Genomic DNA, 19,401 nt, shown 5'->3' on the forward strand with positions numbered 1-19,401 from the left:
TTCAGGGAGTTGTAGAGAGTGATAAAGTCACCTCTGAGTCTCCTTTTCTCCAGGCTAAACACCCCCAGCTCCCTCATCCGCTCCTCACAGGGTTTGTGTTCCCAGCCCCTCACCAGGTTTCCCTGTAGCCCTGGCGGTGGTGCCCAGGGTCCAGGGAGCTGTCCTGGTTTGGTACTCAGCAGGGCTCTGTGGCCAAGCAGAAATGGAGGCGATTTCACAGCCATGCCCTGGAGTCTGTGGCTGTGGGCATCTCACACCCAGGGCTTGGCTCCCTTTGCCTTTGTTTCCCCACTGTGCCGTTGTTGCATCACCTTGGATCCATGCACTGCTGCTGTGAGCCTGGCTTGGCTCGTTTGTTTATACAAAAGCCAAATGGTAGCAGGAACAGTCCCTCTCTGGTGGCCTGGAAAAGCTGCCAGGGGCACACAGTGCCGGCTCCCTGCAGCGCTGGTCCTGTGCTCTTATCAACCTCCTGATAAGAGCAGAGCAGGGATTTCCCCAGAGGGGGTCCTGGACCGTGTCAAAGTGGCATCAGGAGCTCCCCAGACCTCCCAGCAGTGGGGGGATGCAGCCCACAGCCCTGAATTCTCCCTGTGTCCCTCTCTGTGCCGAATTTTAGGACGTGATCACTGCAGGGCTGGTGGAGGGGTGCCACCATCTCCCAGAGCTGAGCCAGCAGCAGATGGGCACCGAGCAGGGCTCACTGACAGCGTCGGGAACTGCAGGGGAGCAGCGCATTTCCCTCCCCTGCCCCTGCTCCTCCTCCCCCCATCCTCCTGACCTTTTCCCATCCAAACACAAAGCACTATTCTTCCGAGCAAGGCACCTCCATGCGAGCAGACAGCTGGCGCTGCAGCGGCTTGCTGGGGATGGGTTGTTGTTAATTAAGCTGCAGGAGACAGCCCGGCAGCTTGAATGGAGTTTTCCTTCTTTTCTGGGTTAGGATGCCCTAAATACTCGCTTCTTTACCTCCAAACGGCGCTTATAGGTTCAAAAGGGGCAGCAGACAAAGGAGGGAGAAGGGTTCATTGTGTGGAGCTTGCAGGGACGTGTATCCCTGCACGTGGCCTGCAGGGACTGTTGGGACAGCCCAGCAGCCTCTTTGCAGCTTGGTTTGTACCAGGGGGTCGCTGTGACCCCCAGGGATGTCACTGCCTGGGCATCTCCCCACCCAGAGAGGTGAAAGGGTTTAAACCACTGGAACAACTTTGGGGTGCCTCAGGCAGTCGGATTTTTCACTCCCCGCTGTTCTCCCTTGCAAAGGTGATTTGGTTTTGCCAAACTCATCCTCTGCCCCTGCTGCTGGGTCTGCTCTGACCGTGCTGCTGGTGGTGAGAGGAGCAGAGGGGGTGTTTGGGGATGCTGGGGTTCTCGGAGGTGCTCCTTGGTGTGTGAGCTCTGTGTAGGCTCCATCTGCTCTCCACAGGGCAGGATACAGGGGTTTGGTGGAGTGGGGTGCAGGGATGCTGCTGGGGTGAGGTGCAGAGTTTTGCTTTACCCCTTTTGGGGGATGATTTGTCCTTTGAGATAATCTGTGGGGGTGTCTGGGGAAGCAGATCATGCCCTTGAGGAGGAGGGGTGAGGATTGCTCCCAAGGAGCCAAGTGTGTTTCCTTGGGCATGGCTGGGCTGTGCCATCTGCAGAGCTGGCCCGGGGATGTGAGCAGCAGGTTTTGGTGCCAAGGCAGGCCTGTCCCCGCTGGGCAAAACCTGTGCTCAGAGCTGAGGCCGTGGCAGCGCCTGGGAGATGCTGGGTGCGCTTGGTGTCTGTCCAAACCAGCACAGCAGCGCCCAAACCAGTGCCCCAACCAGTGCCCCTTGCCAGGGAAATGGAATCTGGGAAGAGCAGAGTCCTTTCTTGCTTTTTCCAAATATTTGTGACTGCGGGGTGCCTTCCTAGCAAAGCCTGTTCCCTTTTGGAAAGTGCTGGGTTGCTCCAGCACGGTGAGGAGCCTCTCAAGGGAGCAGGCACTGCAGACCCTCTGCAGGAGGAATGTGCCAGAGGAAGGGAGGCTGCAGCAGGGACACTGCTGGGATGTGACACCAGGATGGCGTCCCCAGGGACAGGGTGACTCACCAAGGACTCGGTGCCAGCTGCGCGTGACAGCGTGTGAAATAATTCCTTCCTTCCTTCCTGGAGAGTGGGAACAGCCTGGAGGTGTCCAGCTGGAGGGGACTCTGGGTTTTGGGAGCTGGGACAGGCCTGGGTGTGGTGTGGGTTCAGCAGAACAGCCACGGTGCAGCACTGCTGGGGGGGCTGGATCTGCTCCTGGGCAAGGCACGGAGGGATGGCTGCTCCCTGTGCTGGCTCAGGATGTCCCTGAGCTCTGGAGGGCTCTGGGGTGCTCCTGGCAGTGCCTGCACCCCATGTTACTGCTGCTCCACTGCCCCCTCTCTCCAGATTTAAGCCACCAAAGAGCTGCTTTCATGAAGGAACTGGGGATACCTGCAGAGGTGTGTCTGACGTGGGCTGCTCAGAGGAGCTGCTCAGTGCCAGAAACCAGGTAGCTTAAAAGAAAAAAAAACCTGCATCATCTATGGACTTGGGAGTTCACAACAGCCAGAGGGGGGGAAATGTCATTGATCTGTGGGTCTTAAAGATGTTCTGGGGAGTCCCTTGCTGAAGGGACCAGGCTCTGCCTGCCAGAGCCCTCCCTGGGTGGTAACACTTGCAGACCTGCACTCAGGCTCTTAGAAAAGCTTTGGGGCTGGTTTTAGCTGTTCCTGGCATTGGGGGATCTTTGCTGTTCCTGCTAGAGGTGATGGCGTCCCTTTCAGTGCTAAAAAAGTTAAATTTTTGTCTTGTGATCTGCAAGCTTGTGTCCTTTTCTCGGTCATTCTACTTTCCACTGAGTTTGCTCTACCAAGGTCTCTGGATGTGCTTTTCACTCTGCTATTGATCTGAGATTATAAATATAGCTGGCAGAATTTCCATCTATCACAGTCACTGGGGACTGGCAGGTAGCATTGCAGCAATATTGAAAGAATAAAAATTATTTCCTAAGCCCTAATGGTGCACTTTTGACTGGAGATTGCTGAGGTGCAGTAAAATTGGAAATGTCCCTTCAGCATTCCTGTGAGAGAACACGTCCTGTTCATGTTGCCCAAGGGATTTGGTGTTTTCCTAGGAGCTGGGCAGCCTGGGATGAAGGGAGTTTGTTGGCAGGTCTGCCCACAGGCTGGGTAGTGCTGGTGGAGCTGCCCTCACTTCCAGATCTTGGTTATTCCTCAAAGCTGGGGATTTATGGTTGGAGCTGGCCAAGGGCAGAGCATTGCCTGGCACAGGAGAGGGCTGCAAGGCTGCTGGGGGAGAGCCCCACTGCTGGGCAGGGCTGTGGGATTGTCCCCAAAACTCAGGGGCTGTTGAAGCCCTCGTTGGTGTATCCCTGAGCATCAGTGCTGAACCACATTCTCCAGTGAGCCCTGCAGTGTGGCTTTTACTTGGGGACCTGCTTTCACCTGTAGGGATGGCCCAAAAAGCAGAACAGATTGGATTGTGTAAGCCAGGCAGGAATCTTAATGTTTCAGATTAGCTGCAAGACTAAAAGCTGGATCTGTAGTTAGTTCAAATCCCTTGATACAATTTACAACAGCAATAAGCCTTGTTAGAATTGCTCGTAACTCTGATAATTAGGTTTTTCTAAGAGAAGAACAATGAGTTTGTGATTTTAAAACCCTTAATTAGGGGATTTGGATCCAATTCTTGGCTCTGCTGTAGGATTTCAGCGTGACCCTGGGCAAGTCACTTGTTCCCTCCCCAGTTCATCTGCACTCCAGGGGTGAAGCTGCTTCCTCGCTCTGCCTGTGGGCCCTGCCTGTGCTCAGAGCCAGAAATGAGCAGTGGGAGGACTGCAGGCAGAGCCCTGTGCTGCTCACAGGAACAGAGATGTTCCTGTAAGAACAAATCCCAGAGTTTGTCTGGGCTGTTTGTCACCCTGAGAGTGCCTCCTCAAACACCCCAAAGTCACCAAGAGCCGTCCTGGGGACAGCAGTGCTCCCAAAGCCCTGCTGCACTTGCTGTGAGGCCAAGGACGACACTTTTGTTGTCCTTCTGAGCTGCTCCCTCACCACCTGTTGCTCCTGGGAAGGAGGAGATATGAGCTGAAACAAAATATTTTCAATTAATTACTCTGGGAAACAACTTGTACACAGTGTTGAGTTCCCATGTACCCTATTTTTTTCCCTGAGGGTGGTGAGGTCCTGGCAGGGGGTGTCCAGAGGAGCTGTGGCTGCCACATCCCCGAAAATGTCCAAGGCCAGGTTGAACCTGGTCTAGGGGAAGGTGTCCCTGCCCATGGTTGGAATTGGGTGGTCTTTAAGGCCTCTTTCAACCAAACCAGTCTGTGTTTCTGTGAAACATCTTTGCAGAGCTTCAGTGACCACGGGGAGAACTTTCCTCTGGTTTCTTTTTATTCCCTCACAGGCAAGACTAAAGCATGCCCATGATTTCAATCTGAAAAAATTAACTCAGAGAAGCGAGGAGTTTGGTCTCAGTTTGGGCACACGAACCCTGTGCTGATGCTTAACTCCTGCACTGCCACAGATGTGGTTGACTTAATGGCAGGGACAGGAAGCCATCGCACCTGAGAGCCTCCCTTTGCTCTTTGTGCAAGCACAGCACCAAAGTGAGCCTGGCTCAGCCTTTTTCCTGCCTTTCTCCAGCTAGAACAAGGCTGGAGTGACTTGCAAACAGAGCTGCTGCTCGGGCAAGCCTGGTTTGGCATCTAGCATTGGATTTTCCTGGAGATTAGAGAGATTAAAACGCTAATGCCCATTGATAGGGGTTAAAGCTGTAATAAGTCATAAAAAGTGGTGTAATCTGGCAGAAATCTGCATGCAGCTGCAGCATAAGCAGATTGAGGCTGGGTTTCCTGCCTGGGTGCTGGGTGGAGCTTTCTCAGAATTTGGTATTTGTGGCACTTGCTGAAGTGGAAGGATGTGGGTCTTTTCCCCCTTCCCCCCTCAGCACCCATCGTTTGCAGAGCAGCCTGTGCCAGCCTTGCTGGGCATCACAGGAGGAGTGCTGCCAGCCCAGCGTGGTGGGGAGGGGCTGCTGCCAGCCCAGCGTGGTGGGGAGGGGCTGCTGCCAGCCCAGCGTGGTGGGGAGGGGCTGCTGCCAGCCTGCCGTGCTGGCTGTGCTGGCTGGAGGAAGATCTGCCACTGGTGCTGGTCTGGAAGCAGACATGGAAGCCACGCTAGAGCCACAGGCAGGAGACAGGGCTGGGGTGGCTGTGGTGCCACTGGCACGGGTGGCAGGAGTGTGGCAGAGGCTGGTGGCACTGGTGACGGGTCCAAAAGGGAGTACGAGTGCTAGCCCTGGGCTTGCAGGCTGTGCAGGGGCTGTGTGTGGGAAAGGGACTCCTCTGGGTGTTGGAGATTGCAGATGTGCACATCTGTCTTAACCCTTTCATCACCTGCAGGCCTTTCTCTGGGAATGCAAGTCTGGGAACTGCAGGGAAAAAGTCCCGAGGACCTAGGGTAGGTCAAAGTAACGTGTCAGACCCAGGAGCCCAAAAGAGGGAGGTTGGCTTCACCTCGGCTGTGACAGGGCAGAGTGCCACCACTGCTGCTGGACCCCACAGAGGGGACATCCCCCCACCCCAGGGTGTGTGGGAGGGAGCAGGGTCAGGTGCTGCAGCCCGGCTTCCCTGGCCCGGGGCACATGGCAGCTTCCCTCTGCTGGTGGGAGAGGGCTGGGGACATTCTGGGATCAAGGTAGAAGGCAGGAAGGAGTTGTGGAGACAGCTAATATCTTCATTCGGCTGCACTGACATCATCTCAGAGAGCAGCCGTGCCCGTGGGGGTTGCTGACATCTTGTCGTGGCAGATGTGAGATGCAGCCCGGACATCTCCAACCAGCTGCAGAGCAAAGTGAGCCCCGCTCCCAGCGCTCGCACCCACCCGCGGCTGCTCCGGCGCTCTGCTGGAGAATTCCGGGATGCTGGAAGCACAAGGCTTCCCTGGGCAAGGGGATGGGGCTGGGACCCTCGTCCCTGGCGCAGTGGGTGAAGCGGGCTCCTCCTGGAACGGCGCTGCCCCGTTTGTCCCGGGCTCTCTGGGCGCTGGAGCCGGGCTGGGACGAGCCCCCAGCCTCCTCCTCCTCTCACCCTCTGCGGCCCCCCCGGGCCGGGCCGGGAGCGGCGGAGGATGGATGGAAACCGCCCGGGGGCGAAGCGACTTCCCGGGAAGAGGCTCCATCCCCCCGGGCCGGGCTGGAGGGGGAGGAGGCAGGGTGATGGGGGAGGAGGAGGAGGAGGAGGAGGAGGAAGGGCGATGGGGGAGGAGGCGGAGGACAGCGCGGGAGGAGGCGGGAGCCAGCGGCTGCCGGAGCCGCCGCGGGTGAGTCTCCGCTGCCCGGGGGCTCCGTGGGGCAGCGGAGCGGGGATTACGGCGGTGGGGAAGCGCTTTTTTGGGGGGTGAATTATCCTGGGGAAGGGCCTGAGAGAGCGGCGAGGGGGGTGTGGGTTCCGCGGATCCTGCGGGGGGCAGCGGGGCAGTGCGGGGGTTCCGCGGCGGGGCAGGGCAGGGCAGGGCAGGGCAGGGCAGGGCAGGGCAGGGCAGGGCATCCCCCGGGCACGGGCACCGGCTGCTGCGGGGGGCTCGGCCCCTTCTGCCGCCGCCGTGCCCCGCAGGAGGGGCGGCTGCTCGGCACCGCCTGGCCGCGCTGCCGGCATTGTCCGGGGTCCATGGAGATCAGGAGATCAGCCCCTGCCCTGCCTGGGGGCTCCCCCTTGTCCCCTGCCCTGTCCCCGTCGATACCCCCGTGTCCCCTGCCCTTCCTGGGGCTCCCCCATGTCCCCTGCCCTGCCCTGGGGCTCCCCCAGGTCCCCTGTTCTGTCCCTGTGAGTACCCCCGTGTCCCCTGCCCTGTCACTGTGAATACCCCGTGTCCCCTGCCCTGTCCCCGTGGGAACCCCCATGTCCCCTGCTCTGCCTGCTGCCCCCGCTGAAGGCCTGGCAGGGCGGCTGGGACACAGCTGCCTTCGGTAAAGGAAGAAAACAACAGAAACAAACAAAGAAATCGAATAAAAATCCATACCACCCTACCCATCAAAGAACAAAACCAAGCGGGAAAAAGAGATTTTAAAACGGGGAGGAAAATAAAGAGGGGAGAAAAAAAAAAGAAGGAAAGCCGAACTGCAGCCCGGGATGTGAATCCCTCTGGCTTGCTCCCTTTTTTTTTGCCGTAGCTGCAGTCAGTGCCTCGTGGATGGGGGCATGGGGTGCACACTCAGCCGTGCCCGTTCCTGGGGCTCGGCCCGACTCGTTCCCTCTGCAGGGTTGTCTGGACAGGCTGAGTTTGGGCAGCGCTGCCTGGCTCTTTGTTTTCACAGCACAGAGCTGTGCAGAGCAGTGGTGACAGGGGTGAAGGGTGCCTTCCCTCGGCTGGGGGCTGGGGAGGGTCCCCGTGCCCCTCCTGTGCTGAGTACCATTGTCCAGCCTGGGTGGGCAGGGGTGGATCCCACACTCAGAGCCCCGTGGAATCAGTTTTGTGGGTGTCCTTGGACTCCCTGGGCACAGGCACCCTGAGCCTGCCTGTGGGGAGCAAGGGCTGTCCTGGCCACTGGTGTGGGGCCTGTTGATGGAGCAGCTTCTGCTGAGATGTGTGTGCAGGAAGGCTCCTCTCAGTGGGGTGTTCCCAGGGAGGGAGGGCTGCTCTGGGGTCAGCCTTGCTCCAGGGGAAGAAGCTCCTTACAGCTGGGAGCAGTGGGGCCGCATGGCCAGAGATCTCTGCATGCCCGAGCTGAGACTTGGGGTTGTTCATGATCATCTGCTGCTTTTTTAAAAGTGGAGGCAAACAGCCTGACAAATCTTTTCAGGTTTTAGTAAGTGGTTTAGAGCTGCTGTGGTTGGAGGAAGGAGAATGTTGGACTGGGGATTGTGCTGCCAGGGCTACATGTGTCCAGCCGGGGCAGGGTGGTGGTCAGTCTGGTGGTCAGCCCGGTGGTCAGCCCGGTGGTCAGCCCGGTGGTCAGCCTGGTGGTCAGCCTCACTCCACATCCAGGAGCCACGGGTAAGAGTCTGAGGTTGTGGAGCTGGTGCCACGGTTTGAACCCTGGAATGGGCTCCTGCATCCCAGCCCAGACACGCTGGTGACCGGAGCCTGCAGCAGCCCGAGGGTTTAGGATGGGGAGGGAAGCAGCGATGGGGAGCCCTGCAGCGTGGATCTCTGGTGAGTAAGAGAGCCAGGAGGGCTGAGCTGCAGAGGGCAGGGACTGCCGCGCTTCCGGAGCAGGAGGGGAAGCACAGGGAGGACGGAAGCGCGCGTGGCTGGCGGGCACGGCTCGACCTGCACGTGGTGTCTGCCCAGGACGTGTGGCTCAGGGCTGTGGCCCTGCCTGGTTGTCTGTGGAAGCGTTCACACCACAGCAGGAATCACTACCTCCTTTTTTAAACTCTGAGAACATGGGTTTTAATCCCCACGGGAGTAAAAGGCTTCAAGCCCGGAGCATCTTGCGTGCTCAGGAGGCACCTGGCCACCTCTCTGACAGCTCTTGGGTGGATTTGGTCTAATGAAGGGGAGTTAAGCACACTCTGATATTTCTGGGTCGTGTTTGTTGGCACCCAGGTGGAACTGCAAGCTGAGAAGGAAACGTGACTGGTTGGTAGGGGGGCCTGGGCTGGTGGCCAGCCTGAAACTGTAGCCCGATGCTCAGGGATGCAAGGGACAGGCTCAGCTTGGGGCTGGCAGTGCCAGCCAGGTGCTGGGGATTGCAGCTGAGGAACAGGAACGTCCCTTAATTCCAATTTGGTGCTGCAGGGTCTGTGGCACTGGCTCTGTGTGCCAGTCTGAGCCACCTCAGCTTTGCAGTGAGCTGTGCCTCACGTTCCCTGGCACCCACACATCCAGCAGGGACCTGCCACCTTCAGCACCAGGGGAGCCCGTGGCAGCTGAAAAAGCCAGCAGTGCCTGGGCTGTGCTGGGATTGCATCCAGTCCTGGCTTTGCTGAGACTCCTGCTGTCCCCTCGGGAGGGAGAGCTGTGTCCCTGCCACCTCCTCTGCAGGTTGGATCTGTTTCCACAGCCTGTGGTCACTGGCTCAGTGTGCCAAGGGGAGAGGCCCTGGAGGCTGCCTGTGCTGCAGTCCCACAGCCTGCTGTGCTTAACCAGGAGCTGTAGATTCTCTCTTTGGAGCTGCAAATGTCACTGTGACACCCTACTGGCACAATCCTCCAAGAGAGCTGCCCCCAAAACTCCAACGGTTGGATGATTCACGTTTTTCCTGTGAAAACAAGTGTGGATACTCAGCTGCCTAGGCTGTGCTTTCACCCCTGATACACCATTGTTCACTGCTCTGAACCTGCTCTCTGTGTTTGCACAAACCCATCCCACAAATCTGGAAGCCCATGGTATTTCCAGCTTCTATTGTGTGGAGGGAAGGGAAGTTATCCGCAGTGTCCTGGTCTTCTGGGTGCTCATAGCTCTGCAGAACTGGTTGCAACATCATCAGAAGGTGGCCAGTGCCTGGTGTTCCTGGCATCAGAGGGTGTTTCTTGTGTTTACTCCCCAGACATTGCCATTTTGGCATTGATGTGTGTGCATCTGTGGAGGGTGCAGTGGTTTGGATCTGTTGACAGGCGGCCACAGCAGAGGTGCAGCCTCCTGGCCTCTCTCTGGTTCCTCTGCACAGCACTGAACACCAGGTCTGTGACCAACCCTGCTCCAGGACCAGCTCAGCTCTCCCAGATCACCAGCAGAGCATGGAGCTGCTGGGTCTAGCCAGGACCTGGGGTGGGTGAGACCTTCCCAGTTCAGCCTCTGCCAGGCTGCTTTAACCTTTGTGTGTCTGCAGTGCAGCCCCAGTCTCCTGCAGAGACTGTCCCAGATCCTCAGGGAGCATTACCAGCCCTGGTTTTGGGATTTGGGGAGCCCATGGCTGTCCTCACGTGCCCTGCCCGCAGTGTCCCGGGCTGTGGCAGCCTCGTGGCACCAGCACAGCAGCTCCAGCAGCCCCTGGCCAAGCCCATCCCACAGCACACGGCATCCAGCTGGCTGAAGGAGCAGGAGGGTCCCGGGGGGCTCCCAGGGGCTTCCCTGCCCACGGGGTGCCTTTCATCTGCTGCTTCACAGATGTTGGCTTTGGCTCGTGTCTGACATGCATCAATTACAGAGCAACAGCCCCGAGCCTTTGGCAAAATCAGCTTTGGAGCAGCTGTCCTGAGTCAGCCGTGCCCGAGCCGGAGCTCTGGCTCTGTCCTTGCTCAGTGCAGCACTGTCCTGACCATCTCCACATCTCCTGTGCCCACGTGGGCAGGGTTTCCCTGGCAGGGAAGGTCTAAATGTGGCACAAGCACTTGTTCCCTTGTGCTTGGTGTTTATCCAGGAGCACTTTAGTGGGAGAGAGCTGCAGGCTCTGAGCTCTTTGCCCCATCAGTGAAGCGATGGCCCCTGGTGTGAGGGACAGCAGTTGGGTTGAGGTGACAGTGGTGAATCATGTGAGTCTGGTCCTGCTCCTGCAGGGGCTCAGTGGCAGTCAGGGATTTCAGACAGTAACAGGGTGTTTATTAACCATCCCTCCTTGCAGTGCTCCAGAAGGGTCAGCTCAGTGACACTGGCTCTGACAGCACCACAGGTGTGACATCGTCCCCTCAGACAGCGCAGCAGGTCAGACAAATCCAGGATGTACCTATGGTGCATCCCAGGCATCCACTGCTCCGCTCCAGTTTATTTCTGAGATCTCAATTGTTTTAGAGGTGACTCCTGGGAGTGCTCCCTGCCACCCAGCACAGCATCCCTGTGTGCTGTCACCGAGTGGTCCTGTGCTTGGGCTGCACCCTCCTTCTGCTGGCACAAACCCCTTGGACCTGAGTGTGACACTGGAGTTTTTCTGAGAAAAGACCATCTCAGTGCTGGGAAGCTGGAAAAAAAGAAACTGGACATTTGAGTTGTGGCATTCCCCTTGAGAGTTTGCTGGTGCTGCTGAGGCATTGGTGACTTTGCCTCCCTGCTGTCCTGCAGACACTCCTAGCTGCGATATACTGATTTTATTCTATTTTTCCCCAGTCAGGACCCAGGTGCTTTAAATCACAGTCTCCCCACAGACCAGCTGAAGCACATGGGCTGCCCTGACAGGGGTGCTGCTCTTCCTCTGGCTGGAGCCTGGCAAGCCCTGAGCCCTTCTCCTCCCCCTGAGGGCAGTTTGGTGAGGAGTGTCTGCTCCCTGAGCTGGGGATAGTTTGCCTGCACATGTCCCTGCCCAGGGACAGGTCAGCCCCTCTGCAAGCTGCCAACTGCTCCTTGGGGTACTGGAGATTATCCTGGCCTTTATTAAGGGGAGGGTGGCTTTCTGATCTATTTAATTTCTCAATTTCTCTGCACCTTACCTGTCCCAGTTTGCTGTCCCATCCTTGGGGCTGTCCTGTGCACAAAAGTTGTGCCTGGAGGAGTTAAACCCATTGCATAACCTGTGTTATGCTGGTGTTGCTGCTGGTGGCAGCATATTTTCCACATGATTTAGTTCTCGTTTTGTGGGGGTGGTTTTTTTAGTGTTATGCAGGGATTTTTTTTCTACTTTTGGCTTTGCCATTTTGGAACAAAGTTAATTTGGGATTTGTGGTGAGGCTGGTTGACTTTGTGAGGGGCAGTGTGGCAGTGCAGTTCCAGCTGTGCAGGGTTCCTGCTCCCATGCCAGTGCAGTTCCAGCTGTGCAGTTCCTGCTCCCGTGGCAGTGCAATTCCAGCTGTGCAGTTCCTGCTCCCATGCCAGTGCAGTTCCAGCTGTGCAGCGTTCCTGCTCCCATGCCAGTGCAGTTCCAGCTGTGCAGGGTTCCTGCTCCCATGGCAGTGCAGTTCCAGCTGTGCAGGGTTCCTGCTCCCATGCCAGTGCAGTTCCAGCAGTGCAGGGTTCCCTGGAGGAGTGGGATTATCTCAGGGCCAGCATGTTTGCTCTCCAGCAGCTCTGTGAGTAATGCTCAGCTGCACAGCCTGGGACTGAGGGTTGGAAAAAAGTGTTCAAAGTGACCCAGCAGTCTTTGGGATTAGTTCTAGGTTTGTTTTTTCTTTTTTTGTTTCCTGCTTGGCCTATACTAAGCGTGTGGAAGTGTGCTGTGCTTGCAGGGAGAGTGTGGTTCCACCTCACAGACCCCAGCAGGTCCAGTCTGAGACAGCCAGAGGAAAAGGGATGATGGGCTTGTGTTTGGAGGAGCTCCTTTGGCCCAGCCACAGTCCTACAGAGAGAGGGAGGGAGAGAAAAGCAGGCAGCACATCATCAAAGGCCAGGAATAACTGGGGTGAGATGAGCTGAGAGCCGTGTTGCTGTCTAGAGGGGTGAGGGCTTTGCAAATAGCAATGTTTTCATTAATAACAATAAATGATTAAAAATAATAAATAATCATTGCAAAACACTGAGCAACAACAAAATGCTCACTTAGGCTGGTGGCTGCAGGGACCCAGACACTGAGCAGCAGCAGCCTGGGGTGGGGAGGGCTCTTAGAAGTGTGTTTTCCTAAAGCTCCCTCTGTGTGCCTGGATCAGAGGAGCGTGCTGCATGTGGCTGATGCCTCCAGGAGCTTGCAGGGGGCTGGGCTGATCTTGTGCACTCCCTGCCTTTGGGATATTTGCTGTATCCGCTGTGGGTGATGCAGAGCAGCTGGGGCTGGCAGGGGACAAGGCCACATCATTCCAGGGCACTTGGGGCACTTTGTCCTTCCCGGCTCCTGCCTGGTGCCTGGGGGAGTAGATAATTCCCTGGTTTTCCTTAATAAGCTGTTGGCTGGGGCAGTAGCTTTACATTTGCTTTTTCTGCAGAACTTTGCTAAGCTGGAGCATCTTGCAGGGGAGACAGGCCCCCTGTCTCTGAGGGCAGCTGAAGGGTTTGGGTTTCTGAGCAGATATCGACAGAATTAGATCGCAGAAGCTCCGTGGCTGCGTGGGTGTTGTCTGGCACAGCCCGTCTTGATGCAAATGTGTTGGGTTTTCCACAAGCCAGGGCCGGCAGCCTCTGATCTGTGTAAGTTAGAGCTCGAGCAGGGCACATGGCAGTGGGTGCCAAGGACTCTGTGTGTCTGCAAAGCCACCCAGCTCCCCCCCAGAGCGTGGCTGAGTTGTTGACACCAGCAGTGTGCACAGTGCTGTAATTCCAGTGCTGTGGAGGAGTGGGGTGTGTAGGTCTGCCAGCCTTCAGCAGCAGCTAAAGGGCACGGGGCAGTGGGGCTAAAAGCCTTTGTCACTCCCAAACAAAGTGGGTTGAGGACTTTGTGGGTGCTGGGTCCTGCTCTGTGGCAGCAGATCAGCTGCTGTGGGACCTGGTGTGCTCAGCAGAACCCCTTTGCTGTGGCAGGTTTGGTGCAGTGGGCAGGGATCAAGCAAACACAGTAAATAGAGAAAGAAAATCCCAAATTCAGAGTAATTATTGTAGAGGAAGATTCCACACTCCTCCTTCCTCCCAGCCTGCTGGTACCCCTGTGTCTTGGTTTGGAAAGGCAGGTGTCTGCCAGGGAAAGCTGGAGTTTCCCTTGGAATGAAGAATGTAAACCCCCTCCCTCCAAATTATTATAATTTTGCAGTTAAGGGGCTTTCAGGCAAAGATATGGGAATAGGAATAACAATTCTTTATTAGGAATATTAAATATACAACTGTAGTAGTACAAAAAAGAAACAAAACCAAAAACAAGGAAAAAAAATCCTAGAAAACTGACAGAGTCAGAATATGACCTGACACCCTGTGGGTCAGGGTGTTGGGAGCAGTGCAGTTAAATCCTCCTGGAGGGACAGATGTGGCTCTGTTGGAGCAGAGATGATCCTGTAGGAGGCTCCAGTGGTGTGAGATGGGTCTGGTGTTCCTCTGGGAATGCAGTGCACACAGGCTGTGCTGGGCTCTGAATGCCAGGGTTTATCCAGGTGGGAATGCAGTGCACACAGGCTGTGCTGGGCTCTGAATGCCAGGGTTTATCCAGGTGGGAATGCAGTGCACACAGGCTGTGCTGGGCTCTGAATGCCAGGGTTTATCCAGGTGGGAATGCAGAGCACACAGGCTGTGCTGGGCTCTGAATGCCAGGGTTTATCCAGGTGGGAATGCAGTGCACACAGGCTGTGCTGGGCTCTGAATGCCAGGGTTTATCCAGGTGGGAATGCAGTGCACACAGGCTGTGCTGGGCTCTGAATGCCAGGGTTTATCCAGGTGGGAATGCTGGGCTCCTCCCCTGGGTGCAGCATCTCCCATGGATGATGGAATTGGATCAGCCCTGCAGGGAGCCTCGATGGCCCATGGACAGCAGAGATCCCCTGGAGGGAGGATGGGTCCTGGAAGGGATAAGGAACCCTGCCCCAGCTGGTTTAACAGCTGCCCATTAACAGAAGGCACCCACCCCCTGCCCCAGAGTTCTGAGGAATGGGTTATACAAGAGATAAAGGAAAAAAACACCTCCTCAACCACCTTCAACAGATGGGAACACAATACCAACTTTTGGTTACATATTGCAACCCAAGACACCCCGAGTCTCTGCCCATCTTTTATTCCCACTTTGGAGGCAGCAGGCAGCTCCTGCGGCTCCCTGGCAGGAGCAGCAGCTCTGAGCAGGCTGTGTTTGCCCCGCAGGTCCCGAGGCCGTTCCCAGCCACGCTCCCGGCATGACGGACGCCCCGCGCGATGCCGGCCCCAAGCAGGCGGCGCCGGCACGGCCGGACAAACCGGCTGCGGACTTCGGCTACGTGGGCATCGACGCCATCCTGGAGCAGCTGAGGAGGAAAGCCATGAAACAGGGCTTCGAGTTCAACATCATGGTCGTGGGTGAGTCACAGGATCGCAGATTCACAGGTTGGGAGAGATCTCCAAGGTCATCGAGTCCAACCCATGCCCTAACACCTCAACTAAACCATGGCACCAGTGCCACATCCAGGCTTTGTTTAAACACATCCAGGGATGGTGACTCCACCACCTCCCTTGGCAGACCATTCCAATACTTTATCACTCTTTCCTTGAAAAACTTCTTCCTAATATCCAACCTTTGGTGCAGCTTGAGGCTGTGTCCTCTCATTCTGTCAGTGCTGCCTGGAGAAGGAGATCAACCCCACCTGACACAACCCCTTTCAGGGAGCTGTAGAGAGTGATAAGGTCACCCCTGAGTCTCCTTTTCTCCAGGCTAAACAACCCCAGCTCCCTCAGCTGTTCCTCACAGGGTTTTTGTCTCCTGAAAGAGAGATTACCTGTGCTGAGCTCCCATTTCCCTGCTGGAGCAGGCTCCCATCCCTCCAGGAGCAGGCTCCCATCCCTCCAGGAGCAGCCTCCCATCCCTCCAGGAGCAGGCTCCCATCCCTCCAGGAGCAGGCTCCCATCCCTCCAGGGGCAGCCTCCCATCCCTCCAGGAGCAGGCTGTGCTGCCTCAGCACCTCGCTGTGCAGATGGGGAGGGATGTTGAGGAGCAGCTCTGCCTTGGCAGCGCTGTGTGTGGTATGGAGGCCCGTGCCTGGAAAACATTGTTCTGCCCTTGGCAGGCTCTGGGCTGGCTGTTTACAGGCTGGGAATTCGGGGCAGCATAAACAAGTCGAGCTCTGGCCCTCCCAGAAGATGCAGGAGGAGCAGCACTGCAGGGAAGGGGCAGCAGCCAGCCCTCACCCTGCTGTGCCTCCCTGGGGATGGGTTTAGCTCCAGGACTCCCATCCAGCCTAAGCTGTGAGTCCTTGAGCTGAAATTGCTCCCATCTCTGTCTTCCAGGTGGGAGAAGAGGGCAGGGAGGAGGGAGGTGACCTGTCCTGCAGGGGAGGAGGGAACTGAGCATCGCTGCCCTGGGGGGGTCACTCCTCACTGCCTCCCTGTGATGGGGCTTTCTGAAAACCCTTTCCCCACTGTAGCAAGGCCCCTGTTCAGAAGAGTTTCACAATCCCAGCCAGAGCTGAGACAGGGCTGCAGGCTGTGGTCAGCTTAGTCCCTTGTCCTCTCAAGTTGCAGAGATGAAGAGAAATGTCAAAACTTTGAAAAATCCCAACCCCAAAGCACATCTTTTGCATTCAGTTTTCTGTGCAAAGCAGCTGGAAGGAGAGCAGAGGTGGCCAGGCTCAGCTGCATTTTTTCCCACTGGATTTCAGCTGTGGGAAAGGCAGTGGGCTGCACACCAGGGCTGTTGGAAGGGGGCTCTGCCCTGTGCTCAGCTGCCTGTGTCACAACCTTAGAGTCCCCAGCTGAACCCCTCCATGGCTCAGCAAGGCTGGCCTGTGGCTGTGGTGCCATGGGACATCACATCCTGGCTGCTGGTGGCTCTCAGCTCTTGTCCCTTTCCAGGCAGCTTGGACAGACATGAATGCAGAGACCACTGCCTGGAGCTCTGGCAGTGTGTCACCCTGATTTCAGTGTGTCCCCAGTGTGTCACACAGCCTCCCCTCTCCCCAGGTGCTCCATTTAGTGGTGAGCACTGGTGCAGTGAGAGCTGTTTTGGCTCTGCATGCCCAGCTCCAGGCCTGTTAGTGCTTGGCCCTGTGTTTTTAGGCAGCAGAGGACTGGGAGCACTCCCACCAGCCTGGCCCATGTGTTTCTTACAGCCCAGCAGTGGCAGTGGCTGTCAAAGAGAGTCTCCCTGTGCTGGATTGCAGCCATTGGTGATGTTGCAAACTCAGCTCTAACATTGCTGTTTGATCAGGGCTGATGCCAGGTGATGCTCAGTGCTGCTTGGCCCTACCATTGGCTTTGGCAGCCTGGATGGGCCAGGGTCCTGAAGGATGTGGGTAAAACCCTTGCTGGCTCTGCTTGGGGACACTCTGGGGGGCAGGGGACGTGCTGGTGGCAGTGCCATGATGTTGGCTGTGATGTGTTTTGGCAGAACGGGGCCACTGGGTCCCCATGGTGTGTGCAGGGTCTCTGCAGTGTTTGCAGGGGGCCCAGAACATCTGCTGCCTGGGCTTTGAGGAGTTAATTCTGCTCTCTTTGCTCTGGAAAGATTGTTCTCCAAGCTCATGGGACAGCTGTTCCTGGAGAGTCAGGAGCTGCTGCTGTCCTTTCCACACAGATCAGCATCAGCTCTGGGATATTAAGCATGAAAATGCTTTTCTAAAAGCTGTTTTTCTAAAGTTGTGGAATCTCGTGTGCTTCTTGGGCTGTTTGTGGGATTGAGAGAGGCCCCTGGCGTGGAGCTGTGTCTGTGCAGCCAGCTGGGCCGAGGGCAGCAGGCCTGTCAGGGAAGCAGCAGCAGATGCAGCAGGGCTCAGGTTTGTAGGGTTGTTGCTGCTGTTAGTCCTGTCCAGATAAAGGCTTGCCAAGCTGCTCCAAAGCCTTCCCTGTGGAACAGCAGGAGCAGACTGCAGGAGAGTGAAGGCACGTTTGGGATGCTTTTCCCCGGGGTTCCCTGGTCCCCATGCCCCACTGCATCACCACAGCCCTTCAAACATCCCCAGCTGTCTGCCTGTCCTCGGGATTTTGCCTGGATGCAGGGAAGCAGCTGCTTTGCTGCTTTGGAGTCAGGGAAGGGCTTTGCTACCTGCAGCATCCTCCTGGCTGGGCTGGACTGGAGCTCCTTGGAGCAGCTGCTCCTCGTCCCTGCCTCCCTCCATCCCTCTGGCAGATCTGGTGCAGGCTGAGGCTGTCAGCAGCCCCATCCCCTGGCCCCTGACAGACCAGGGAGTGCTGATTTGGGTTATCCTGCTCTCTTCCAGGTCAGAGTGGCTTGGGGAAATCCACGTTAATCAACACCCTCTTCAAATCCAAGATCAGCCGGAAATCTGTACAGCCAACTGCTGAGGAGAGGATCCCCAAGACCATTGAAATCAAATCCATCACTCATGGTGAGGCCCTGCAGGCCCCACCTGCTGCTTTGGCTTTGGGTCCTGCTCTGCCTTGTGTCTCTGGGGACTCAGAGTTGTGGAGCTCCATAAACCTCTACTCTCATCTCTCTGAATGGGCTTTTACCATCCAGAGAGGCTTGCAGGGCTGAGAAATCATCTATTCTTTATTTATTCATCAGCACTGAGTTAATTGTGTTGGGAGGCACCAGTGAGGTGGCTGTGGGGCTGGCATTTCAGGGTGGATAAGGGGCTGGATCCCTTTGGAGGGCTGATTTGTCCCTCTGAGGAGCTGTGAAGCTGCATTTCTCCCCTGGGAGCAAGCTCCAGCCCTGCAGCTGATTTTGGGAGGGTGGGCTTGGCCAGAGCACCCACCAGCACTGGCCTCACACCCCGGCTTTCCTCTCTTTCAGAGATTGAGGAGAAGGGGGTTCGCATGAAGCTGACAGTCATCGACACGCCGGGCTTTGGGGACCACATCAACAACGAGAACTGGTGAGCTGGGGGAGGGCAGGGGAGCCCCAGCACCCCCTGACCCCTGGCACTGTGCCCCTGCTCCCTGGGCAGCAGGAAGGAGCCTGTTGTGGTGGCAGAGCAGTGCCATGCTCCCCGTGAGAGCCACAAACATCCTGCTGTTCCAGGCATGAGGCAACCTTTGTTTGTGGCTGGGAGCAGCTGTGTGCCAGCAGGGCCGGTCCCCAGACCCTGCTCTGTGGCTCTGGAGGCTGAGCTGTGCCCGGGATCCCTGGCACAGTGTCTGTCACTGTGGGATGGCCCCAGGCTGGGCTTGGGGGCTTTGGTTCTGCTCATGCTCCTGAGCCCTGACAGTGCAAGGAGCCCGGGCACGGCCCCAGCGCTGTGCTGCTCCACAGCCAGCTCCAGGAGGAAAAATGGGAGCACTTTTTAGGCTCTTGCTTGTCTAAACCAGCCAATAAATCCCCTCCTGCAACAGTGCACAGAGCTGCTAAGCAGTGAACACCTGAGGTTCGTGATTTAGGAGATGCTGAGCATGCCAGGCTCTGCAGGCTCTGATTCACACAGTCAGGGCAGGTGGGAGGGTCAGGGTGGTGCACGTCCCTCATGCCTTGGGAAGGCTGACCTGGAACAGAGACTGGACAGAGCTAGAGAATAAACTAGAGATTTATTGAAAGGCCTCCAGGATACACCTTGGGCAGGACAAGAGCCTGGCCAGTGCTAGACCCAAGGTGGACCCAAAATGGGCACAAAATGCACAAACGGTCACGAGGTCTCACACTTCAATAAGTTTTGGTCCATTTGCATATTGGGGTTTAATTGTCCAATTACAGCTTCAAATTGTGAGGTCCCATCCTTCTTGTTCCTTCCTCCAGCCCACCCTTGTTTGTGCTTTTGGGCTGAAAGTTGTCCTTGGTGTGCAGCAGGAAAAGGATTTGTTTTGTGTCCCTGCTGTGTGCAGAGCTGAGTGACCCTGAGTGTGAGCTCAGAGCTGCACCCCTGGGCAGCACAGAATCTGTAAAAACATGAAAGATAAAATTTAAGGCATCAGCTCAGACCATCCTGTATTCCCTCTCTCTGCAGCTGGCAGCCCATCATGAAGTTCATCAACGACCAGTACGAGAAGTACCTGCAGGAGGAGATCAACATCAACCGCAAGAAGCAGATCCCCGACACGCGGGTGCACTGCTGTATTTATTTCATCCCAGCCACGGGCCACTCGT

At 56.7% G+C, this 19,401-nt stretch overlaps 1 protein-coding gene across 7 annotated transcripts in view; it reads left to right on the plus strand.

Moving 5' to 3' along the window:
- SEPTIN9 (septin 9) overlaps positions 1-19,401 on the plus strand; it is a 138,611-nt gene that overhangs the window by 105,606 nt on the left and 13,604 nt on the right. For 6 of the 7 annotated variants that reach the window (XM_063409336.1, XM_063409338.1, XM_063409340.1 and 3 more), the window contains 4 exons: positions 14,535-14,726; positions 17,579-17,707; positions 18,118-18,199; positions 19,262-19,399. In XM_063409336.1, coding sequence (XP_063265406.1) covers positions 14,535-14,726; positions 17,579-17,707; positions 18,118-18,199; positions 19,262-19,399 — 541 coding nt within the window. Of the gene's footprint in view, positions 1-6,248; positions 6,339-14,534; positions 14,727-17,578; positions 17,708-18,117; positions 18,200-19,261; positions 19,400-19,401 lie in introns of those variants that run through there. The other variant, XM_063409343.1, reaches the window with a different exon arrangement.

This window comes from Prinia subflava, chromosome 12 (genome assembly GCF_021018805.1).
Source record: "Prinia subflava isolate CZ2003 ecotype Zambia chromosome 12, Cam_Psub_1.2, whole genome shotgun sequence".
Lineage (NCBI taxonomy): Eukaryota > Metazoa > Chordata > Aves > Passeriformes > Cisticolidae > Prinia > Prinia subflava.